This window comes from Marmota monax, unplaced genomic scaffold (genome assembly GCF_021218885.2).
Source record: "Marmota monax isolate L192 unplaced genomic scaffold, Marmota_monax_Labrador192_F-V1.1 WCK01_AAM20220418_F8-fsc00254, whole genome shotgun sequence".
NCBI lineage: Eukaryota > Metazoa > Chordata > Mammalia > Rodentia > Sciuridae > Marmota > Marmota monax.
In genome coordinates, this window is record NW_026694584.1 from 89,188 (window position 1) to 112,614 (window position 23,427).

A 23,427-nucleotide genomic window follows, 5' to 3' on the forward strand; every position below is an offset into this window, starting at 1 on the left:
AAAGAATCCCAGATCTGATCAACAAATCCAACAAAGTAACAGAATAAGAAAATCAATGCCAAAATCAGTAGTTTTTTTTTTTTTTGTACTGGGGACTGAACTCCAGGTCACTCAACCACTGAGCCACATTCCCAGCCCTTTTTTATACTTCATTTAGAGACAGGGTCTCACTGAGTTGCTGAGGCTGGCTTTGAATTCACGATCCTTCTGCCTCTGCCTCCCCAGCCACTGCGCCCATCCTAACCAGAGCTTTTCTATACAATAATCTGCTGAAAAAGAAATTAAGAAGGCTATTCCATTCAAAATAACTTTAAAAAGTAAAATGCTCAGGAATAAATCTGACAACAGAAGTGAAAAACTTTTACAAGCAAAATTACAGACCACTGAGTGAGGCAGAACAGGATGCAAGGAGAAGGGAAGACTCCCAGTGTTCATGGAAAAACTCTAGAGACTCGAGGCAACCCCCTCCAAATACCAATGAGATTCTTCACAGTAGACAAATAATCCTAAAATTCACATGGAATCCTAAAAAGTCCAGCAAGTAAAGCAGTCCTGAGTAAAAACAGTAAAGCTGAAGGAATCACAATACCCGACTTCTGATTACAGACAGAGCAACAAAACATGGTGGTGCTGGAATAAAAGCAGACACACAAGAACAAGCGATGGAACAGAGGAGAGAACAGACAAGAGCCTCATGGCTGTGATCATTTGATGACCGACAAAGGCCAAAATAACAAACATTAGAGAAAAGAAGTCCTCTCTAGTCCTCTCTAACAACTGGTGCTGGGAACATGGGGATGTCTGCATGCCAAAGACTGAGCCTACATTCCTATCTCTAAACCTGCACAAAGGTCAATCCCAAATGGGTCAAGGCCTAAGACCAGAAACTTTACAGCTGCTACAAGAAAACTAGGAACAGTCCAACATAGTGCACAGGATTTGCTTCCCCACTAGGATCTTACAGTTCAATAAATAATCAAGAATCAATAAATGAGGGTTGGGGAAATATCTCAGTTGGTAAGTGCTTGCCTAGCATATATAAAACCCTGGGTTCAATCCCCAGCACCACAGAAAAAAAGAATCAATAAATGAGATGGCATTAAACTAAAAACCTTCTGCATGGCAAAGGAAAAAAACATCAGCCAGAATAGATAGCCTACTAAATGAGAGAAGATCTTTGTCATTTACTACTGATTAATATCCAGAATACAAAATGAACTTAAAATCAGAAAACAAAACAACCCATTCAGCTGGGCATGGTGGTGCATGCCTGTAATCCCAATGGCTGAGGAGGCTGAGGCAGGAGGTTCCTGAGTTCAAAGCCAGCCTCAGCAACAGCAAGGTGCTAAGCAACTCAGTGAGACTCTGTCTCTAAATAAAATACAAAATAGGGCTGGGGATGCAGCTCAGTGGCCAAGTGACCCTGAGTTCAATCCCTAGTACCAAAAACAAAACAAACAAAAAAACAAATCAAACAAAAAAAACATTCAATAAAATAAATATTTCTCATCTCAAAAAAATAGCACAGGGCTGGGAATGTGGCTCAAGCGGTAGTGTGCTTGCCTGGCATGCATGTGGCCCGGGTTCCATCCTCAGCACCACATATAAACAAAGATGTTGTGTCCGCCGAAAACTAAAAAATAAATATTAAAAATTCTCTCTCACTCTCTTAAAAAAAATAGCACAAATAGCAAACAATTATAAAGAAAATGTTCCAAATTTTTAACAATCACGGAAATGCAAATCAAAAGTTTCCTAAGATTCCACGTCACTCCAGTTAGAATGCCAATCATCAGGACTACAAATAATAAATAATAAATGCTGACAAGGACATGGGAGAAAGGGAGTACACACACAACACTGCTGAGAATATAAATTAATACAACCACTACAGAAATCAGTGTGGACGCTTCCTCAGAAAACCCAAAGAACTACTACATGAGCCTCGGGATCTATCTTAACAGTTTGGAGATGGATTCCCATGCTTATAGCACCACAACTCACAACAGCTGTTATGGGACTAGTCTAGGTGTCCATCAGAAGATCAATGGAAAAAGAAAGTGTGGCATATACATACAAGGAAGTTTCATTCAGCCATAAAAAAATAAAATTATGTCACTTGCAGGAAAATGGATGGAACTGGGAAAATCATTTTCAGTGTTTAAATAAGCCAGACTCAGCAATTATTGTAAATTTTCTGTCATATTTGGAAGCTAGAGAGAAAAAAGAGAAAAAGGATCTCATGAAAAAAAAAAAAAAAAAAAAAAAAAGACCATTGGGTAGAGGAAGGACTCTGGAAGAGGGAGGGGAGGGCAAAGGGAGACACTGGGAATGACAGTGATCAACATATTTTCTGTGCCTCTGGACTTAACCCACATTGAAACACTACTATTCAATAAAATTAATACATATCAGTGAAAATTTCATTAAAATTCCACTGACACTTACTATTTTTGCCCCAATTCTGGTTCCAATTTCAAGGTAAAAACTCGTTGAAAACCACACATAGCTTAAATATGGATTAAATAATCAAGGTATTACATTTTCCTGAGGCCAGAAAAAATGGTTTCAATTTATTTTAATTTCCAGTTCCATGAAACCTAATTATAATGACCTTGGGTTCATAACAAGTGAATAGTAAAATAAATGTGAAAGATATATGTGGTTTCAAGTGAGAAATAGTGAATTAGATTAACAAGGAATTAAACCTGGTTTTAAAACAGAGATCAAGTTGATATAAACCTGAACAGGGAAAACAATACTAACGATGCCCCAAAATAGCTCCCAAAATATAATAGAGAAAAAGGAGACTTAAAATTATTAAATTAAATTATAGTTATTAAATTAACTGGCTTCTGAATTAGGTTTGTAGATATGTAGAACTGATGAAGCATTTCTCCTACACAGGAAACAACAAAAATGATGGAAAAACAACAAAGAAGGGTTGGGACACAGCTCAATAGTAGAGTGCCTTCCCTGCATACTCAACATCCTGGGTTTCATCCTCACCCCGCAGAAGAAAAAGGAGCTCAAAAGTTAAAATAAATGATATTTTCTGAACTCATAAGAGGAATAATACCATAACACAAATAATCTGGTATTTTGAGGACACAGAGGCCTGCAGAAGACAAAGGCTACAATGACTTCTCCAAGAAAACTGTTAAACTAGTAAAATGAACCGAGTGTTTTGAGCCAGTTCCCGAGTCCATGTGCAGGTGGTGAGTGTTAAAGTGAAATCCTCCGGTGTACAGACAAAGGGTCCCCTCCATCATGCTTGTTTGTCCTCAGGAATCTAAAATGCCCATCAGAGAAGTCAGGGCAGGATCCTGGGGGTCTTTCCCCCTGGTGCTGAGGAGGAGAGCTCCAACCACTGCTGCACTTAGGAGCCACCTCTCACACATGACTTTAGAGGACAACACCTCTCAGTGAGATAATATCAAACCTGGGCCTTGGGGCACTGTGAGAAACCACCACAGCAGGGTGAGGGACCCAGCCACCAGCAGGTCAGACATGCACACCTCCTCATCCTCTACCCATAAACCTGAGACCATTGAAAGCCATCATTAAACAGATAATCATCTAATGCTCAGAGGGTAATCACCACATTGACAAAGGCTGATGCCCGTTACACCTCGACTGGACTGACACAAGCCCCACACTCAAGTCTAGGGAGCACAGCTCATCAATAGGCTTTAAAATGCTTCCCGAACCCACTATTCTACTTAACACTCTGCCTTCAACAAATAGTTTCAATTGCGTTTGCACAATTTTGTCTTTATTTGAAATGTTGGTTATTTGATTTCCTTTTCATTCCCGTAAGAACCTTAGTCTCAGTTGGTCAATTTCAACAAAAAGGAGATTGGTATTTTGACCTAATTACACGGAATTTTCAAATGCATTTTGGGATACTGTGAATTTATTTTATTTTTTTTAAAATATTTATTTATTTTTTTAGTTCTCGGTGGACACAACATCTTTGTTTGTATGTGGTGCTGAGGATCGAACCCAGGCCGCACGCATGACAGGCGAGCGCGCTACCGCTTGAGCCACATCCCAAGCCCCGGATACTGTGATTTTAACAACATTAAAATTTTGGTCATTAGGGCTGGGGCTGGGGCTGAGCAGTAAGAGCACTCTAGCACCTACAAAGTCCTGGGTTTGATCCTCAGCACCACATATAAATAAGGAAAAAGGTATTGTATTCAACTACAACAATAACAACAAAATAATTCAAACAAATTTTGGTCACTAAATATCAGCTGCTTTTCCATTTGTTTTACATCTCTTTCTTACTTTTCAGACATTGCACATATACTTTTATTTCAAATTATGTTTTTCACACAGTAGTGAATGTAATTGTGTCAATTTTGAGACTGATCACTGCTAGTATGAGAAACCTACATAATTTTAAAAATATTATTATATTTACCCTGTAACCCATGACCTTGATAAAATGATTTGTTAGTTTTAGTGTTTTGTGTGATAATTCTTGAAATATTTTATATTCAGAATGATATCATCTCTGTAGGCTATTTTTCTCTTTGTTGTCCATTCATAATTTCCAGAATGATGTCACAGAAGCCATAAAAACATGTTTTCTTTTTTCCAATGTAAAGTGTAAAGCATTCAGATTTTCACCATTAAAAACAATGTTAACTGTAGGTTTTTCATGACTCACTTTAGCAAAGTGAAAAAATTTCCTTTTAATCCTACTTTACCACATATTTTACCACGGACATTTATCAAAAGCTTTTTTCAAGTGATTTTTATAAATTTAAAAAAAAAAAACCATGGTGTATTACTTGATTGGTTTGGGATATTAAATAAAATCTGTATTTCCAGCATATCCCTCAGCCCTGGTGTCAGATCTCCCTTAATGCACTTCACCTTGGCCTGCAGGTGTCTTAGAAGGTGAGTCCACACCACCAGAATGACAGGTGCTCTGCAACCTCCCTCCTGTCTACTTTTGTTATCTGGTAAATCTGGCCTAACAGATGATAATGTTTCCTCTCTTACTATTGGAAATGATCTTGAACGACTGGTACTGATTCCTATTAAATACTTGGCAGAACTCATCAGTGTTTGGGGACGCTGTTGTTGGTGGTGTTTTTTGTTTTTGTTTGTTGTTTGAGATATGCCCTTGCTCTGCTGCCCAGGCTGCCCCTGACCCCTGGACTCAAGGTTTCTCCTTCCTCAGCCTCACAAACAGCTGGGATTACAGCTATGAACAGCCACGTGCAGCTTCTGAGCTTCTCAGGATATTATTTATAATTGTGTTAGTTTTTACTTTATACATTTATTTTATATTTTTTCACATATAAGTCAACTGGTGTATTCTATTTATTCTCGAATTAACTTTCAAAACTCAAGTATAGCTAAGAATTTGACAGCAGGTTTTAATATTCCATGTTTCTAGACATTTCATAATTGAAATGAAATAATAAAGAAGAATAAAGTTGGGAAATGGGGACTTGGCAATGTGTGAATCCCCCCACGTCTCAAGATGCCTATTGAGGGATGGAGAATATGCTTATACTTACATCTGTGACATAAATGAAGTATAGAAGCTAAAAGAAATTGGGATTTGGGTTAGCATTTTTTTCTGATTTTGAGTACTTTAGTGATGCTGAGCACTTTTCATATATTGTCAGACATTTATCCTTTTTTGAGAAATATCTACCTAGACTTTTACCCATATATGAATTAGGTTATGAGTTTTTTATCTTTCCTTTTTGATGAGTTGTATTCATTTCACTTATTTTGGATTTTAAACTTTCATCAGATTTGTAGCTAGCAAATATCTTCTTCCAATACATAACTACGTTTTCATTCTTTGATTGATTCTTTTGCTGGGTATAAGCATTTTTTTATTTTGGTATGGTCTGTCTTGATTGTTCTTTGTATGTTTTATCTAAACACTGTTGCTAAGACCAATGTCAAAGAATTCCCCCTTTTTACTTTTAGAAATTCTGAGGTGTCAGGTTATATATCATACTGAGATACCATGTCATGCTCATCATCATAAATGTCATTTAAATGATAGTAATAATAAGTGTTGCAGAAAATACTCAGGAAAGGAAACCCTTTCTACACCACTAGCAAGAACATAAATTGATAGAGACATGGAAAACATTGAGGTCATCAAAAATTAAAATTAGGGGGCTGGGGTTGTGGCTCAGAGGTAGAGGGCTCACCTACCATGCATGAGGCCCTGGGTTCGATCCTCAGCACCACATAAAAATAAAATAACAATATTGTGTCCACCTATAACTAAAAAATAAAATTAAAAAAAATTAAAATTAGAACTACCCTAAGATCCAGATATCCTTCTGGACAAATGCACATATAATTTGGAGTTCTTCAGAAAAAACGGAATCAGTATACATGTACATACATATATATATATATATATGGGAGACAGTGGATTTTACAGGCCAAATCACCATATCAGTGTGATATGTCTACATATGCATGTACTGCATTGATAACATCCAACCACACTTATTCCACCCTTCCCCCCAACACGCACACACACACTCTTCCCAATCCCTTTAATCAATACTTTACTTTCAGGTCGACTTACTTTACTTTTACATGTAAGAGAATATATAAGATTTTATTTTCTCTGTCCAGCTTTTTTTTTACTTAGCATGATATCCTCCATTTCCTTCAATTTTGCTGCAAATAATAGGAATTTATTTTTATTTATGGCTAAATCATACTCCATGTGTATATAAACCATGTTTTCTGATGCATATATTAAAGTGCTTACCTAAACCGCTAAAGTTACTCTTTATATAATTGCAAAGCTGTGTAATATGCAACTTTAATTTACACTGCGAAGGAAAGAAATAAACAAGAAAGAAGTAAATTAGAAAGCTAGGCTACTTGGCCTAATTTTACCCAACTTTAAAGATGTATTCCAAAGCATGAAAAAAATCCTATCTCTATTTTACTTTAAATTAATTAATACACAAGAAAATAGTATGGCAATTCTCTTTGGATCCATCACCTGCTAATTTGAGTCGTTAGTAGATTATATTACAGGTATTTGCTATTGTGCAAGGCCTATCCCTATCACAAGACCTATCCCTGGGGATCTCTTTTACTATGTATGCTCTGGATTGTTCCTATTAGAATATATTTTTTGATCCTAAAAATTACCCCTACGAGTCTCTTCTTCAAAACCAAGTAACTCTTTTTTGACTTTCTCAGAGTTCTCACCCCTCACATTTGAAAACCCAAGCCTCCTGTCCTCAAAGTTGTTTTCCACTCTTGTATACAATTATTGTCATACTCTCTGGGGACCTTTCAATACTGAGTAATTGCAGGCTTGGGTGAGTTAAATGGTACCTGGTGTTCTACCTTCCAGGATATGAACTGCTATTCCTCAATCGTAGCCACTAGGGGACCTGAGGCAAAAGTATCATAAATTTGAAGCCAGCCACAGCAACTTAGTGAGAACCTGTCTCAAAATAAAATAAAAAAGGGCTGGGGATGTGCTCAGTGGTAAATCACCTCTGAATTCCACTCCCAGTACTCACGTCCCCTCCCCACCCACACACAGAGCAATCCCTGTCTTCTTCTATGATATTAAAGACCTCAAAGACAAAGAAATGAGGCTTGGGGACACTAGGTCTTCCCCCAAAAAGCCGTGTATTCCAGTTTTCAATGCTCAAGATTTCAAATCTTGGTAAACATTATTCCTAAGAATTTTGATATTATTGTCACTAGAATTGGTTCCTTAATTTTATGTTTGGATTGCCTTTTTCTTGTATACATTAAAAACAACTGCTGGGCCAGGCATGGTGGCGCATTCCTGCCTCAGCAGCTGGGGAGGCAGGAGGATCATGAGTTAAAAACCAGCTTTAGCAACAAGCGAGGCCTTAGCAACTTAGCAAGACCCTATCTCAAAATAAAAACAAAAAGGGCTGGTTATGTGGCTCAGTGGTTAAGCACCCCTGGTTTCAATCCCTGGTACCAAGAGAGAGAGGGGCAGAGAGAGAGAGAGAGAGGTGGGGGGGAGTAGAGAAGGTGGCAACCAGAAGCTTGATAGTGTCAAGGAAGTAAAAAATTAAAAACAGTGTATAGGTCGGTCTGTAGGAAATTTATGTGGTTTAACTGACTGCTGATTTTGAAAGTTAGCCTCCTTTGTTAGTAGCACATGGAACACTTCCTAAAATAGATCATATTTTATGGTACAAAGCAAATCTTACCAAATTAAAAAAAAAAGAGAATTCCTTGTATCCTATCAGATCATGATGGAATGACATTAGAAATCAATAGAGATAAAAAACAGAAACTACTCTAATCCCTGGGGATTAAATAATACTCTTGAGTGAAGAGCCCTGAACCACATAAGAGTCTCAGCTGAATTCTACCAAACTTATTTAAAGAGGAATTAACACCAATCCTTCTCAAATTACTTAATAAAATAGAAAAGAAGGGGACACTGCCAAATTCATTCTTTGAAACCATTATCACCCTGATTCTAAAACCGGACAGACACGTCAAGGAAAGAAAACTTCAGGCCAATATCGTTGGTGAGCATAGATGCAAAAATTCTTTTTCCTGGTACCGAGGATGGAACTCAGCGCTGCTCAATTACCAAGCCACATCCCCAGCCCTTTTATTTAGTTGCTTAGGGCCTCACTAAGGCTGGCTTTGAACTCATGATCCTCCCTCCTCAGGCTCCCAAGTTGCTAGGATAACATGTATGTGCCACCATGCCTAGGAAACTTCATTAAAAAACACATTGAGATGATACTGCACACTGATCAAGTAGATTTCATTATAGGAATGCATGGTTGGTTCACCATACACAAACCAATAAATGTAATTTGCCACATAAATTGTGATAAGGACAAGAATCATATGATATCCAATAGATGCAGAAAAAACATCTGACAAAATCCAGCACCCATTCATGTATAAAACACTAAAAAAATTAGGGACAAAAGTGTTAGATACAGAAAATGAAAAACTCCAACACAGTGTGGCCTGGGAAAAGGGGATAAAGCAGAAAGCCACATGCTGAGGGCACTAATCTCTTCCAAGACAAGCCTATTCCCAGTGCTGGCCACAAAACCCCAACCCAAAAGTCCAAATTCCTGAGGCCCAAACACACTCACTAAATCACCTCTCAGTAGAATCTACATGAGCTCAACTCCTCCTGTGGCCAGTGGCTCATTTTTCACAAGGAAAGTGGGTCCATCAGAGGCCTCACACCTTCCTGCAGGAGACTCCCTTCCTGTATAAAAATCTGAGATGACCCATGAAGTTTGCATCTGGCCTGGCCTTTCCAGCAGTGTAAAGGCCACATGTGACAAAGCCAGGGCCAAGACCACACTGCATGGAGGAAAACCAGAAGCATTTCCCCTAAAACAAACAGCAAAACACCAAGCATGTCCATTCTCACCACTCCTATTCAGCACAGTCCCTGAAACTCCAGCCACAGCACTCAGGCAAGAAGAGAAAATTAAAGGTATAAAAATAAGAAAAGAAGTCAAACTATCTCTGTTTGCTGATGATATATTAAAACAACAACAATAAAAAACCCTCCACCAGAAGACTTCCAGAGCTGATACACAATTTTAGTAAAGGATATAAAAGAAACATACCTCAATCATTTTCCTATACTCCAATAATGAATCTACTGAAACAGAAATTAAGAAAACTATCCCACTCCAATAACCTTAAAAACAATAAATATTTTGAATTAATCTAAGGAAGGAGATAAGAGAAGAATACTTGAAAAGTGCTGAGCACTGAAGGAATTGAAGAAGACCTTAGAAGACGTCTTTGGACAGGCAGAATTAATACTGTCAAAATGCTACACTACTAAAATGCATTACACAGATTAATGCAGTCCCGACCAAAATCCCAATGACATTCTTCACAGAACTAGAAAAAACAGTTCTGAAATTCACTTGGAAGAAGAGAGCCAGAATAGCCAAAGCAATTCTGAGCAAGAAGAGCAACGCTGGAGATCCAACTGTACCAGACCTGGATGTACCACAGAGCATGGTATCGGTGCCTATGGTACCAAACAGCATTAAGTCTAGTGGGACCAAAGACACAGAGACATACCCACAGAGGTAGTCACCCGATGCTTGGCAATCACACAGGTTGGAGAAAAGAAAGCCTTTTTCACAAATGATGTTGAGAAACGGGATGACCCCATCCCTCATCCTATACAAAAGTCAACTCAAGTGAATCAAAGACCCAGGAATTAGACCAGAAACTACACTGCTAGAACAAAACACACTCAACACTCCAACAGAGAGGCACAAGCATCAGCTTCCTTAACGAGACCTCTAAAGTTTAAGAAATAAAACCAAGAATCACTAAGTGGGATGGTGTCAACTTAAAAAGCTTCTGCACAGCAAAGTCAACAATTAATGGGCAAATTGAACAGACAATTCCCCAACAAGAAATACAATGGCCAGTAAATATATGAAAAATGGCCAACATCTTTAGCAATCAGAGAAATGCAAATCAAAACTACACTAAGGGACTGGGGCTCAGTGGCAGAGCACTTGTCTAGGATGTGGGAGGCACTGGGTTCAATCCTCAGCACCACATAAAAATAAACAAATAAAATAAAGATATTCTGACCATCTACAACTACCAAAAAGAAAACTGCATTAAGATTTCAATTCATTTCAATTGAATAGCAATTATCAAAGAATAAAGACACTAATAAATGTGGACAAGTATGTGGGGAAAAGTATACTCATACATTGCTGGTGGAACTGCAAGTGAATAAAGCCACTCTGGAAAACAGTATGTAGACTCCTCAAAAAAACTAGGAATAGAAGCACCATCGGACCCATCGATCCCACTCTGGTACATACACAAAAGCTCTAAAGTCAGCACATTATAGGGATGTAGCCACACCAGTGTTTCTAGCAACACGACTCACACTAGCCAAGCACAGAGGCCTGTCAACAGATGGATGGATGTAGAAAATGCGGGATATAGACACAAGGGAGTATTACTCAGCCACAGAAAAGAATGAAACTATGGTGTTTGCCAGGAAATAGATGGAAATGGAGAACATTATGCTCAGTGAAATGAGCCAGATCCAGAAAGTTGAAGGTCAGATGTTTTCTCTGATCTGCAGAAGCTAAAACAAAATAGGAAATAAAAGTAAAAGGGGGGGGGGGGGGTGGAATTCCACCACAATAGAAGAGAGGTCAGGGGAGTAGAGGAATGGGGAAGAAGGGAGGGAGGAAGGATGCAAGAAAGGAAGAACAGTGGACGGGTCTAGTGCACATGTGAGCATGTGTCTCAGGGAGTCCCACCTTCATCTACATCTGCAACGCACTAATTTAAAATATCTGCAAATAAATATAAAGAGACATCAGGGGCTGGGGATGTGGCTCAAGCGGTAGCGCGTTCGCCTGGCATGCGTGCGGCCCAGGTTTGATCCTAGCACCACATACAAACAAAGATGTTGTGTCTGCCGAAAACAAACTAAAAAATAAATATTAAAAAAAATTCTCTCTCTTAAAAAAAAAAAAAGAGACATCAGTACACTAGGGCAAAAGGAACAGTGGGAGAGGAGAGCAAAGATAGAGGAAGTACTGGGGATGAACTAGAGAAAATCTCTCATGCTTGTATTGAAGTGGCACCCCCTTTCTTCACAGAAAAGCCCTCTTCACCATGGCTGATTTTAGGACTGTCAGCAAAAGAGTCCATTGTAGATAAACTTCCTATTTTCATGTCACCCTGTTTACTTGGCCACTGGCTGAGAAGATACCAGCACTCCAAGTGCTGGACACCCCCTTACTAATTTTTCACAAACGTATCCAGTATAGTACTTTGAAGAAATGTGCAAACAAGGCCTCTGGCCTTGAGCTGGGCTTCACAGAGATATCTACATTTTTAAGATAAGTTACAAATGGGCTCCATGGTAACAGCTGGCAGGGGAAGGATAGAAAGAAGAGAAGAAGCTATCCCCTTCTCAGGTGTTGTCCTTGAAGAGTTAACTTGCCCAGAACAGTGAAAGAAAAAGCTGCTTTTATGTGAACTTCTGAGCCCCTCCCCCCCTTACATGCTGGGTATAAAACTCTGAAACTCCCTGAACTCAGGGTTCAGGGGGATTGATTGATTACAGAAAAGGCTGTATCCTCTGAACCTGGCTGCAGCCAAATAAAACTGTTTCCTGCTATCTTCGGTGCCTTGCCTTGTTTGTCCCTACAACATTTTTGTCGACCCAGATGGGACAGAGGAGGTAAGGAAGGCTGTTCTGCCTCTCTTGTCTCCAGGGACCAGCTTCCCTGGGGCGACGAGGGACAGTGGCCTAAAGGATGATCGACTCACCCAGCGCTCTCTCTGGGGCTGCCACCCCGGAGCACAACGGAACCCACAGGCAGCAGGAACCAGAATTAAGGTTCTGGAGCACCGCCCATCTGAACAGGTAGGACCCGGGTCCATTTGGTTTGTAGCCCACCTGACTTCCCCTTTGAGGCCTAAGCGGGTGGAAGAGAGGCTTGATCACCCTCTGTTGGGTCCCGAGTACCCTCCAAAGTGGTTGGAGCTAAAATGGACCCGGGGAGTCGCCCAAGTAGTCTCTGTTTGGGGTCAGTGAGCAGAGGGGAAACCGTGACTCCCTTTTCTGTTTGGTTTGGAATTGTTGGAATTTGGGCGGTATAGAAATTCTGTCCTGGCCATGTCTGTGTGAAAGTGTGTGAATGAGACGGACAAAGGGAGAAGGGTTCCGACCCAACCCAAGGGCCGAAGCGAGTGCAGAGTCCTGATCCGCAGTTCCATGGCACCTCATACAGTCTATGGCTACGAGGGCCCTAAGTCCCCGCGAGGGGAGCGGCCGGAGATGGACAAAGCGAGTCTTGTCCTAAATGTGTTCTAAGTGTGAGACACCGATGCAGCGTGGAACATGGGAGGCACACTAAGGAAACTGAGCCTTCTGAAATGTGTGTTAGAAACCTTTAGGAAGGTTTTCCTGGTAACTGTGGGGTGAGACTCACTCCACAAAGGTTGCATACTCTGTGAATTAGAGTGGCTCACCCAAGATGTGGTCTGGCCACCAGAAGGATCTTTAGATGAGAGAGTCATTGCTGAGGTCCTTTTGATTGTTGTTGGAACCCCTGAACCAATTCTCTTTTACTGATTGCTGTCAAGAGATAGTACAGAAGTAGTCCCCTTGGTTGACAGCCTGTCTAGATGGATGCTAGCCAGGAACACAGTGGTCTCTAAGACCCAGCGGAAAGCAGCTAAAGAGGAAACCTGACTAGGAAAGACAGGAAAGGAAACAATTTTCCCTGTGAGCCAGAAGAGGACCCAAGACCAACTCTGCCAAGACCACTGGGACAACACTGTCCCCTAGCCTCCTTGTCCTCAGAGGCAACAAATGATGGCCCTCGATACTGGCTATTCTTTCCTCTGTGATGGCCTCAGAGCCAAAGGCTTCCTAGAACCAAAGACTCTTTCACCTCCCAGGATGAAGGTGGGAGATTTGTCCCAAGACCAGAGCCACAACTCAGATGAGAACTCTCCAGATGCCCCTGCAAGGGACTAAAGGACCTGCCCATGTTGACCAGAAGGGAAACATCTGAGGGAGACAAGGCAGTTTTTTGTGCCAGCCTTTCTCCACCATTGTGCTCATAGCTGGAAAAACCATACTCCCTCCTACACGGAGAAACCCTGGACCATGACTGATCTGATGCAGCCCATTATCCAGACCTAGGATGGGGCCCCAACAAAGAAGAAGTTCTAAAATTAAGAGATATCAAGAAGCCCTCATAGAAAGTCTAAAAGAAAAAAAGAGAGAAAATAAAACACACTGTCTGTTCCCAAGAGTTAGAATGAAACGAAGCCAGCCCTGAGCCCTAGCCTAAGCATCTGCAGACAAACAGAGCCGAGATAAGCCTCCCGATGCTCCAGCATCTCCCTCTCGCACCCTCCATAGCCCTGAACATTTCTCTCAGCCCCACATCTGGCTAAGGCCCCTCTGCCCTATGAAACTGGCAGCAATGATCCAAAGAGATGTGCCCAACTGACTCAGAGCTAAATGTCCAGGCCACCGCTGCTGCCACCCCTCTCTCTGCCCAGAGGTGCCCAGGGGAAGAAGGGCACATACAAGTGTAGCAGCCATTGTGCAAGTTTGTCAGTGAGGAAATGCACAGGCGCAAGCAACAGGTGATCAATGCAGCCTTTGTGGGACAGGCTCAAAGAGCCATTTGCCAAAATTTACAATCCTAGAGGGCTTTACTGAGAAGTGTGCCAGTGAACTGATTAAGGTGGCCACCGCAGTTCTCATCAATGGAGATCCAGAGACTCAAAGATAGGCAGACCAAAAAGATAATAAGGAAAAGAAAAGTGTGGCCAGACAAAAAGGGAAGCCACCAATGGCCCTGGCAGACAAGTACCCACTGCCATGCTCAAAAGCTAAGACTTGAACAGAAAAGGAATGAATGTTTTGGCCTCAGCCCCTCCTTTCAGTTTCTTCCCACTTGCTCGGAAGTCTGTGATTGACGAATATGGCATGGGTTTGATAGACCCACACAACCTGCATCATCTGATGCATGGGACCCAGCACCTCAAGAGGGCTCAGCGGCTGCAAGCCCCCAAATGAACCAGGAATATGTTCATGTTAACAGCTGATAGTGAGCCATAGGGTGCTCACTCCAAAAGGATATGCCACCCTGGCTACAAGCCACACGCTGTGAGCCACCAGCAGGAAGGGCCACAGAGCCCCATGAACCCAGGCTTACTGAACAAAACACAAGTGAGGCAGCCACTATATACAATTAGAGCAGGCTCCCACCTGGCAAGAGGAAAAAGCCACGCAAAGAGCAACACCTAGGTGGGCACAATGTGGCTGCCACACTGGGACCTTCACGGAACTGCACTGCTGCCCTCCAACCTTGGCAGACAGCCCACGGCGAAATTGACATAGGTGCCTTTTACACAAATGATGTCCCAGCTCATCAGTCTGCTAAGATTTACATTAGATTTAAGAGTTGGAGAATCCTAGCAGCCAACATCCTGCACTGGGAGATAACAAAAAATTCCTGCATCTTAAAGCGCCAGATACTCTATGGGAACCTCTCCTGGCTCTCTCCTCTGGCTCCACAGCGCCACTTTCTCCTTCTCCCCAGCCTCACTTGGCCTCCCTGGACACTGTCCCCACCCTCATCTGCCACTGTGACCCTCAAACCTGCCATCCCAGTGCCCAGCTGGCCCCACCTCTCCTCCCCTCCTGGGCTCATCCTGCTGACCCCACCTAGACCACAGGACTTTCTTCTTGAGTAGCCCCTCCTGCCTGTACTCTGCACCTCCACCTCATACCCTAGCCCATCCCTTTCCTGCCTGATCCCCAGATCTCAGACCCCTCCCTTAGATAGCCGTGGGCCAGGGTGGGACCAGCCCACAGTTGCCCCCTTTAACTTCCCTTTTGGTACAATTTACATAATAAGTTGTCACACTTCTGTTTTCTTGTTTTAAAGAACACTCCAAGAGCACTAGTTAAAAAAGAAAAGTAGTAGTTATCGCTAACAGGAAGCAGTCAGTATATGCAGTGGAACCATAGTAAGGTCACCGGTTTACTTTAAATTACTTTTAAACTGTTCTTTGTTACTGCTGCCCTGGATGAGTAAATAACAGATAAGCTGCTTAAAAAAAAACAAAAACAAAAACCCCTGGCACACAGACCTGAGAGTAGCAAGCAGAGATAAAAGGAGCTAATTAGGGAGCTGGTTGGGGAAATGCATCAAAAAGAAGGATTAACAACTCTTGACAGGGTCCACCTAGGCCAGGGCCAAGCCAGGAGTCATGGCCACAGATGCCTCCACAGTCTTGGAAGGGAGGCAGGTTTCATTAGTAACATGCACTAAGGTAAATTCTGACTAGCCTGGCCCAAAAACCAACGGAGGATGATTTGTAGATAAAATGCCCTGAACAGGACTGCCACCATGGCAGTTCTGAAGAGGACCAATTAGGGTCAAAACCTGGGTCCTGGACATGAAGGAGGACTGTCCTGGCTCTCAGCAGTGCTCTCTGCCTGGGCCTCACTCTGCTTTTACTTACTTTCACCTCACACTTATACTAAAGTGCTCTAGTCTGACTTTTGGTGTCCGACTTTAAATTGTCTTTTGTGGGAACACAAGCAAAATATAAAACATTAACAGTTTTTGTCTTGTTTTAATAAAAAAAGAGAGCTATAGGGCAGATGAGATGGTATATGCCTGCAATTCCAAGTACTTGTGAGGCCAAGACAGGAGGACTGCAATCGCAAGGGCAGCCTGGGCAAATGAGTAAGGTCCTGTCTCAATTTGCTGGGGATGTAGCTTAGCGGAAGTACGTTCTTGGCTTCAATCCCAAGAACCATACAAGAATTTAATTGTTTTCAAAGTTACACAAAAAGACATGTTAAAAAATGTACAAATTGGATAACATTAAAATAAAATTTCCATCATCAAATGATAATTAAATTGTACAATAAATGATACCATTAAATGGTACAAAGGAAATGACAGCAGGAGAAATTAATTACTTCACATATAACTAAACTTTTAATAAGAAAGGAAAAGATAAAGACCCCAAACCAAGGCAGGCAAGAGACTGCATAGCCACTTTATATGAAATATCTGTGTTCAATAATCATAAAAAGCTCAACATCTTTAGACATTAAAGATATAAAAATAAAATTAGATAAAATTAATCACTGTTGATGAAGATTTGGAACAAATAAATTCTCATGAACTACAGCAGAGTGGAATGAAGATACATGAAGCTCCCCCCAGTAGCTGACTTGCAGGAATGACTGCAAAGTGAACCATGATGATGTGTATGGATACAGCATTATAGATCCCAACACCTGAAATCCAGGGTGGGGAAAGAGGACGCACACATAAGAAGAGGTAAATAATACAGTGTGGGGAAAATGGTCCAGTTCAACAAATATACAAAATACCACTAAGTATTATATAGATGCCACGTTCATGTGAGACCTCACATACATACATCTTTTAAAAGGAAATATGTAGAATACTCATCAGAAAATAAAAATTTCTGGGAGTACTTGAAAGACTAAATTATATACACCATGTGTAGATAAAACTCATCACTAAAAAAATAGTAATTATCCCCAAATTAATCTATAGTATAAAAAATTTTAATATGCTGGGCTGGGGTTGTAGCTCAGTGGTACAGCATTTGCTTAGCACGCGTGAGGCACTGGGTTTGATGCTCAGCACCCATAAAAATATACAGATAAAGGCATTGTGTCCATCTACAACTAAAAAAAATTTTAAAAAATAAATTTCAACATGCTTATCTTTTAATGAAAAAGGGTTTAAAGCAGGGTTTTTCTAAAATTCTCCTGGTGGTAAAGCATACTGATTTATAACAGCAAATGAAGTAGTTTTCAGTACCTAAATTATATACACTATATACGTTAATTATATAAATAATGTGTAAATTATAGGCACTAATGTATAATATAAAACCATAATATTGCAATAATAAAGACCAAGGAACCATAATACAAATAAAATCCACAATTAAATCCACATATACACAAACATTTTTGTATTGTTAGGTCCAACTATATGAAGAACGACATTAGATGTAAATGGATGAAATTACCAAATGTACAAGTAGGTTGAGCCAGGCAAACAGTTCACCGTGTATGTGCAGAATTGAAAGGTCCTAGGCTTTTTTTTTTGGTAGCAAGGATTGAACTCAGGAGCACTTGGCCACTGAACCACATCCCCAGCCCTATTTTGTATTTTATTTAGAGACAGGGTCTCATTGAGTTGCTTAGCACCTCACTTTTGCTGAGGCTGACTTTGAACTCTCATCCTCCAGAGCCCACAATCGGCATAAAAGGCTTTTTTCTAATGGGGATTATTTTGGAAACAGAATATGAGACACCTGATTTTCCCTCCATCTATGGCTACACTGAATAGATGCTCATGTTTTAGGTCCCTTTGAGACAGTCACAAATGAGTTTAAAGACTTAGATCCATTGAACAACTGAGAAAATATATACTTTCAAATGAGTAGGAAAATCTGGGGTACACTGGCCATGGTCCTACACTGCAAAAGTCCCATATCATTGGTACAGAATGGGAGCCTAGGACCATACATACCCTAACTCAAGTTTCCTATGGTTTGCATTTTATTTATTTTTTATTTATTTATTTATTTTTTAATATTTATTTTTCAGTTTTCGGCGGACACAACATCTTTCTTTGTATGTGGTGCTGAGGATCGAACCCGGGCCGCACGCATGCCAGGCGAGCGCGCTACCACTTGAGCCACATCCCCAGCCCTGCATTTTAATTTATAGGGCTGGGAGAACAAGTATCTGCTTAAGTATCAAAAAGTGGTGATTTTCTATGGTCATGCAAGCACTTCCAGGGGTTCATCACCTGGGTTCAGGGCAGAAGCCTTCAAACCCAACCGCATAAGCTTAACCTTGGAAGATACCTATCAGCAAGTTCTGCCAAATGCTGTGGCGACAGTTGAATTTCTATCTTGCTTCAGAGATTTAATAGGAAAAAACAGCGTAAACCACTGACAGCATGAGAGTTCAGCATTTACCTCCCAAACCTCCAACCTCCAACCAAAGCAGCTGAGAGCACGTCCAAATCTCTAGATTGGAAACATGGATTTATTGTTTTGCAAGAGCTTCCATGAGCTACCATCCCCAGCAGTGACGCAGAAAAGGTGTTTAGAAATCATAGATCCCTCTAAATTGCTCTTTCAGTGGCTTCCTGACAGCTCTCATTTTAACAAACTTGTTTCAGGAACTCAATGCACAAGTCAGATAGCAGACCTCCCGCAGCCTGAGTACAGATGCTAGAATGGCTAGTAAAAAAAAAAAAAAAAAAAAAAAAAAAAAAAAAAAATTTTTTTTTGAAAGATAACAAGCACACCAGCGTATACAAACATAGATAAAAGGAAACCCTTATACAACCGCTAGTGAGAACATAAAGTTAGTACAGCTGTTTTTGGAAACCGTATGAACGTACTTCAAAAAATTAAAAATAGGCCACGCGCTGTGGTGCACGCCCATAAACCCGGAGGCTCGGGAGGCTGGGGCAGGAGGACCGCGAGTTGAAGGCCATCTCAGCAACTGAGCGAGGCCCCCTAAGAAATTTAGCAAGACCCAGTCTCTGAATAAAACGTAAAAAGGACGTGGCTCGGTGGCACCGCGCCCTTGGTTCAATCTCGCACGGAAACACCGCGGCCAGCGGCCCTCGCGGGGAGGCCGCGGTCCCACCCGCAGCCGCCTCGCGGTGTGAGCGGAGGCTGAGCCTCCGCACAGGGTTTCGGCTGTGGGTTCCGGGGACGCCGCGGCCGACCCTCCCTAGCGGGCCGGCCCAAGGGCCCAGCCGCGCGCGGGCGGAGGCCGGAGAGACAGCGGGGTCCGCTCGGCCATTTCCAGCGCCCACTGCCGCCCGCCCAGGCGAACCGCCGCGCTGTCCACGGACGCCCCTCGTACACACCATTTCCCGGCCGTAGGGTGCCCGGCCTTCCCCCGCGGAGCTCCGGCGCCTGGCAGCAGAGGAACTCGGGCCTCCCGAGGACTGATGGCAGCCCGGCCTCGCATCCGAGGAATGGCGGGGTCCCGAGACAAAGGCGCCCCAGAGACGAGGCCCGCCCTCTCCGCACGGGGCGGGCTCTGGATTGGGCAGGTCTCGCCCGCTCGTCTCTGATTGGACAGCGCATCCGACCCCCGCCCCCGACCCGGAGCCTAGGGAGCCTGCGGGCTGAGTGACAGCGCTGGCGTCCAACCCCGGAAAGACCGGGCGGAAGGCGGCCTGGCTTTCCGGCTCCGCGCGCCCGCGCTGTCAGGGCAGAGCTGGGGTCCGACGCCAGTGCGCCTAACCGTGGGCCGCCGCCCACGCCTTTCCTTTCCTCACTCCGAGACGAGCGCTCACTAATGGCGCGGCTGCTGGACTCACAGGCCCGCCGCGCACGGCGCTGTTCTGAGTTGCTGGGAATGGAACAAAGGCTCGGCGACAGCCTTTCCAAGGCAGGGCCTCCCTGCAGCAGGGGGCTCTCTGCAGCAGGGGGCTCCAAGCCGGGAAGACTCGTATTTTATGACGTATATAGTCGCATAATTCATGGAATAAGTGCATGTATATTATCCAGGGATGGAAATCATATAACGACAATCACTTTGCATTTTTATGTGACTTTTCTGCTCTCTGGTCTTGGGAGGAGGCAGCGTGAACCTTGAACTGGGAAGCAAACCCCTAAAGCAGCGATTACCCGCACAAATAAAATGTGGGCACACGCGTGATTCTAGGTTTTCCGTTACATGAAAAAAATTAAAAATAACAGGCCAAGGCCACTTTAACAGGACGTCCTCTTCAGGGCGTCGTCGTTATGTGGACAGCATGAAATTCCCGATGAGGTTGGCGGGTGTGGAAGAGCATCCTCGATGGCAGCCACCGCCTCGGCTGGGGGCAGCGCCTCCCGCGACCCCGGGGAGGTGAAGTTCCCAGACGCCTCCTTTGTGTACCAGAGGTGACGAAATACACTCCCTTGCCAATATTTTTTCCTCGGTGCCAAGGAATGGCAGAGACACTGCCCTGGGAGCCAGCCGGGACCTCCCAACGGGAAGTGTCCCAGAGCAGACCTCTGTTTCCCACCTGGCGCTGGGCACCGTCCTCTCCCATTTCAGATGTCATACAGTAAAGAAAGGAAGATGGGTGTCCCAGGAGATGGGGGCCCATGTCTTCAGATCTTTCAGCAGTTTAGACTCTAGCGTTTAAACAGATTAAAGGAAATTTTATTTTGCAATTTTCTTTGATCTTAATGGCAGGACTGGGATGTCTGTTTATATGCATATGTGTCTACACATATTGCCTTATAATTCAATACCCTATCAAAAGACCTAACTTTAAATTAGGAGAAAAGAAGAATCAATGCCTATAACACCTGTGCTATTTTCCAGATAACTTCTGCACCACATGTGACTCAATTTTGTTTATAAAGGGTGTCTTAGTTATCTATCACTGGATTATAAGCCTTTCTAAAACATTAACTCATGCTTGCACTGATCAATTTAGGCTGGGCTCAGCTGGGGGTCTTTCAGCTGCATGTGGTTAGCTGATAGTTGATAAGATTCCTAAACTTCAGAGGGTAAGCTGACTGTGAACTGGAGCACCTTGATCCTCCTCCCAGTGAGAGCTCCTTCTTCAGCAGGCTGAGATGGACTTGTTCTCTTGGAAATGGCAGGGTTCTGAAAGCAAAAACACAAGTATCTTTTGAGGCTAAGTACCCCACTAAGACTTTCACAGTCACAGCTTTATATGAACCATAGCAGAACAGTTGTAGAAACTTCATCTATAAGAAAAGAAAAAATGACAATGAGTGACAAAGCATCTGCAGTTCTTTCGTTTTATCTGTATCCATAACCCTGACAATGTGATTTTACTCCCTTTCCTGTCAAAATACAGAAAGTTTCCCAAGACTTGTGGTTCTGCATAATTGAAGGGGCCTTGATCTTTTTACTGCCAAAAGCAGCTGACTTTTTCTGTACCTAAAGGAGAAATGCTATTTTTATGTCAATCAATCTGGAATAGTAAAGGACAAGATAAAACAACTCCGACAGGACCTTGAACATCAGAAACAACCGCTCTCCTCTACTGAAGGATGGCAGCCAAGTAACCCCCTTCTGGAGTGGGCACTTCCTTCCCTGACCCCTCTCCTTGTCACAGGCCTTCTGTTAATGCTTGCCCCCTGCTTCATTACATTGGTTCAAGACTAGATCCAAAAAGTCTCTAATCAAACTATAAACCAGCTTTTGTTACAGGAATACCAATCCCTCACCAAAATTGGGGCACTGGGGACAGCATTTCACCACCACTCTGTGGAGAATCAGATGTGACTGCTTTACTATTACTGTCCTTGATGGAGTCTGCCTGCAAACGGGATATTCTGTCAAGGTATAGATAGGTAACAGCGGACATGCTTGAAAAGGAGGTGTCTGCTGTCCTTGGGAGGACTTGCCTGCCAATGGGATATTCTGCCAAGTGGGCTAGGAGGGCGCTAAGAAAAATTTTATTATCTGTTCTTAACAAGAACAGAGCTCAGCATGCTCCAGGCCGAGAGTAGATTAGCCATGAGAAGCGGGTCACTTCTGATTAGAAAGTAAAACTTCTGTGTGCTATGTTTAATTAGCTGAAAGACCTGATGCATTGATGTTGGAAGGCTGCCTTCTTTGTTCACAAGACTATAAAAAGATTGCTGTGCACAGTAAAGGACTTCTATTCTGCTGCTGCTTTGCTTGCTCTGCTTCTTCTTTCTTTTCCCATGCTGACCTGCACGTGAATTACTGCAACATTTGGCGTAGTCGGCAGGATCCAGCACCAAAAGGGTAAGCACCCCGGGTTAAGAAAACGAAAGGGGGACTTTCGGAATTAACAAAATATCGAAAGGTATCACCCCGGGTTGAAAGAAACTTTAGGGGGACTTTCAGAACTAACAAATATCAAAAGGTATTGCCCTGATATACCTAGCCTAGTTATCTCATTAGATCAGAAGCCAGCTTGTCACAAGTTATGAAGGATTCATTTCTGTTTTCTGTAAAAATATCAGGATGTCTGTATGGCCTGGCCATTAGTTGATGTTGTAAAGCTGATTGGAATGCCTGCCCGTGCCCTGAACTCACCCATGTCAGGTTTTCCCTGACCATATAACAACCCTTTCCTAAACCTTAGTGACGCCTCATAAATTCTGGCCTTCCCTGGCCGGATAACGACCCTCTCTGAGTCTCTAAGATCTCCATAAATTCTGATGCCGGGGCCAGCAAAAATGTAAACTTGTGTTATGCTCCTCAGAGTGTTGTTATCTGTAACCCCCCTTTGTGTAACTTTTTGGGCTATAAAACTGGGCCACAAAGAAGCCTCGCCGCTGTCCTTGGCTCCCACGATTTTGATGGGCAAGGCAGCCCGGCCGGTCGAAATAATAAGCTTGCTTTAATTTGATTTTAATTGGAGTCTGTGGTCTTTTCTTGCATCGTGGTCTAACACCCCAGGTTGAAAGAAACTTTAGGGGGACTTTCAGAACTAACAAAATATCAAAAGGTATTGTTATGCTCGAATTCGGGACCCCCAAAGATCACCAGAGACCCAAGATGGATGCAAGCAGCAAAGAGGAGTTTATTGTGAGCTAGCTCGGTCCTCCGCGCGCACACACACAGCAACTGGTGACACTGAGAGGCCCCGAACCCAGGGTTTGCAGCATTTTTATACATTCTTTGGAGAGGGCAGGGACTTCACATACATCATAGCCTCTTTTAGCAAATCATCACACACCGCCGGAAAATCAAATAACAACTCTAAAACATGATTAGCACATTCACTGGCGGGAACAAGTTGGGTAGGGGTAATTGGTCAGTACAAAAGGGGTATTCATTTGAACTGATTGGTTTAAGCCAAG

The 23,427-nt window shown here is 42.7% G+C and overlaps 1 protein-coding gene across 1 annotated transcript in view; it reads right to left on the reverse strand.

The window, feature by feature from the left end:
- Positions 1 to 19,644, reverse strand: part of LOC124077181 (zinc finger protein 850) — a 77,811-nt gene extending 58,167 nt beyond the window's left edge. The window contains exon 1 of the mRNA XM_046421426.2: positions 19,482 to 19,644. Within this exon, the coding sequence (XP_046277382.2) occupies positions 19,482 to 19,484 (3 nt within the window). The 5' untranslated portion in view covers positions 19,485 to 19,644. The remainder of the gene's footprint in view (positions 1 to 19,481) is intronic.
- Positions 19,645 to 23,427: the final 3,783 nt, after the last annotated feature.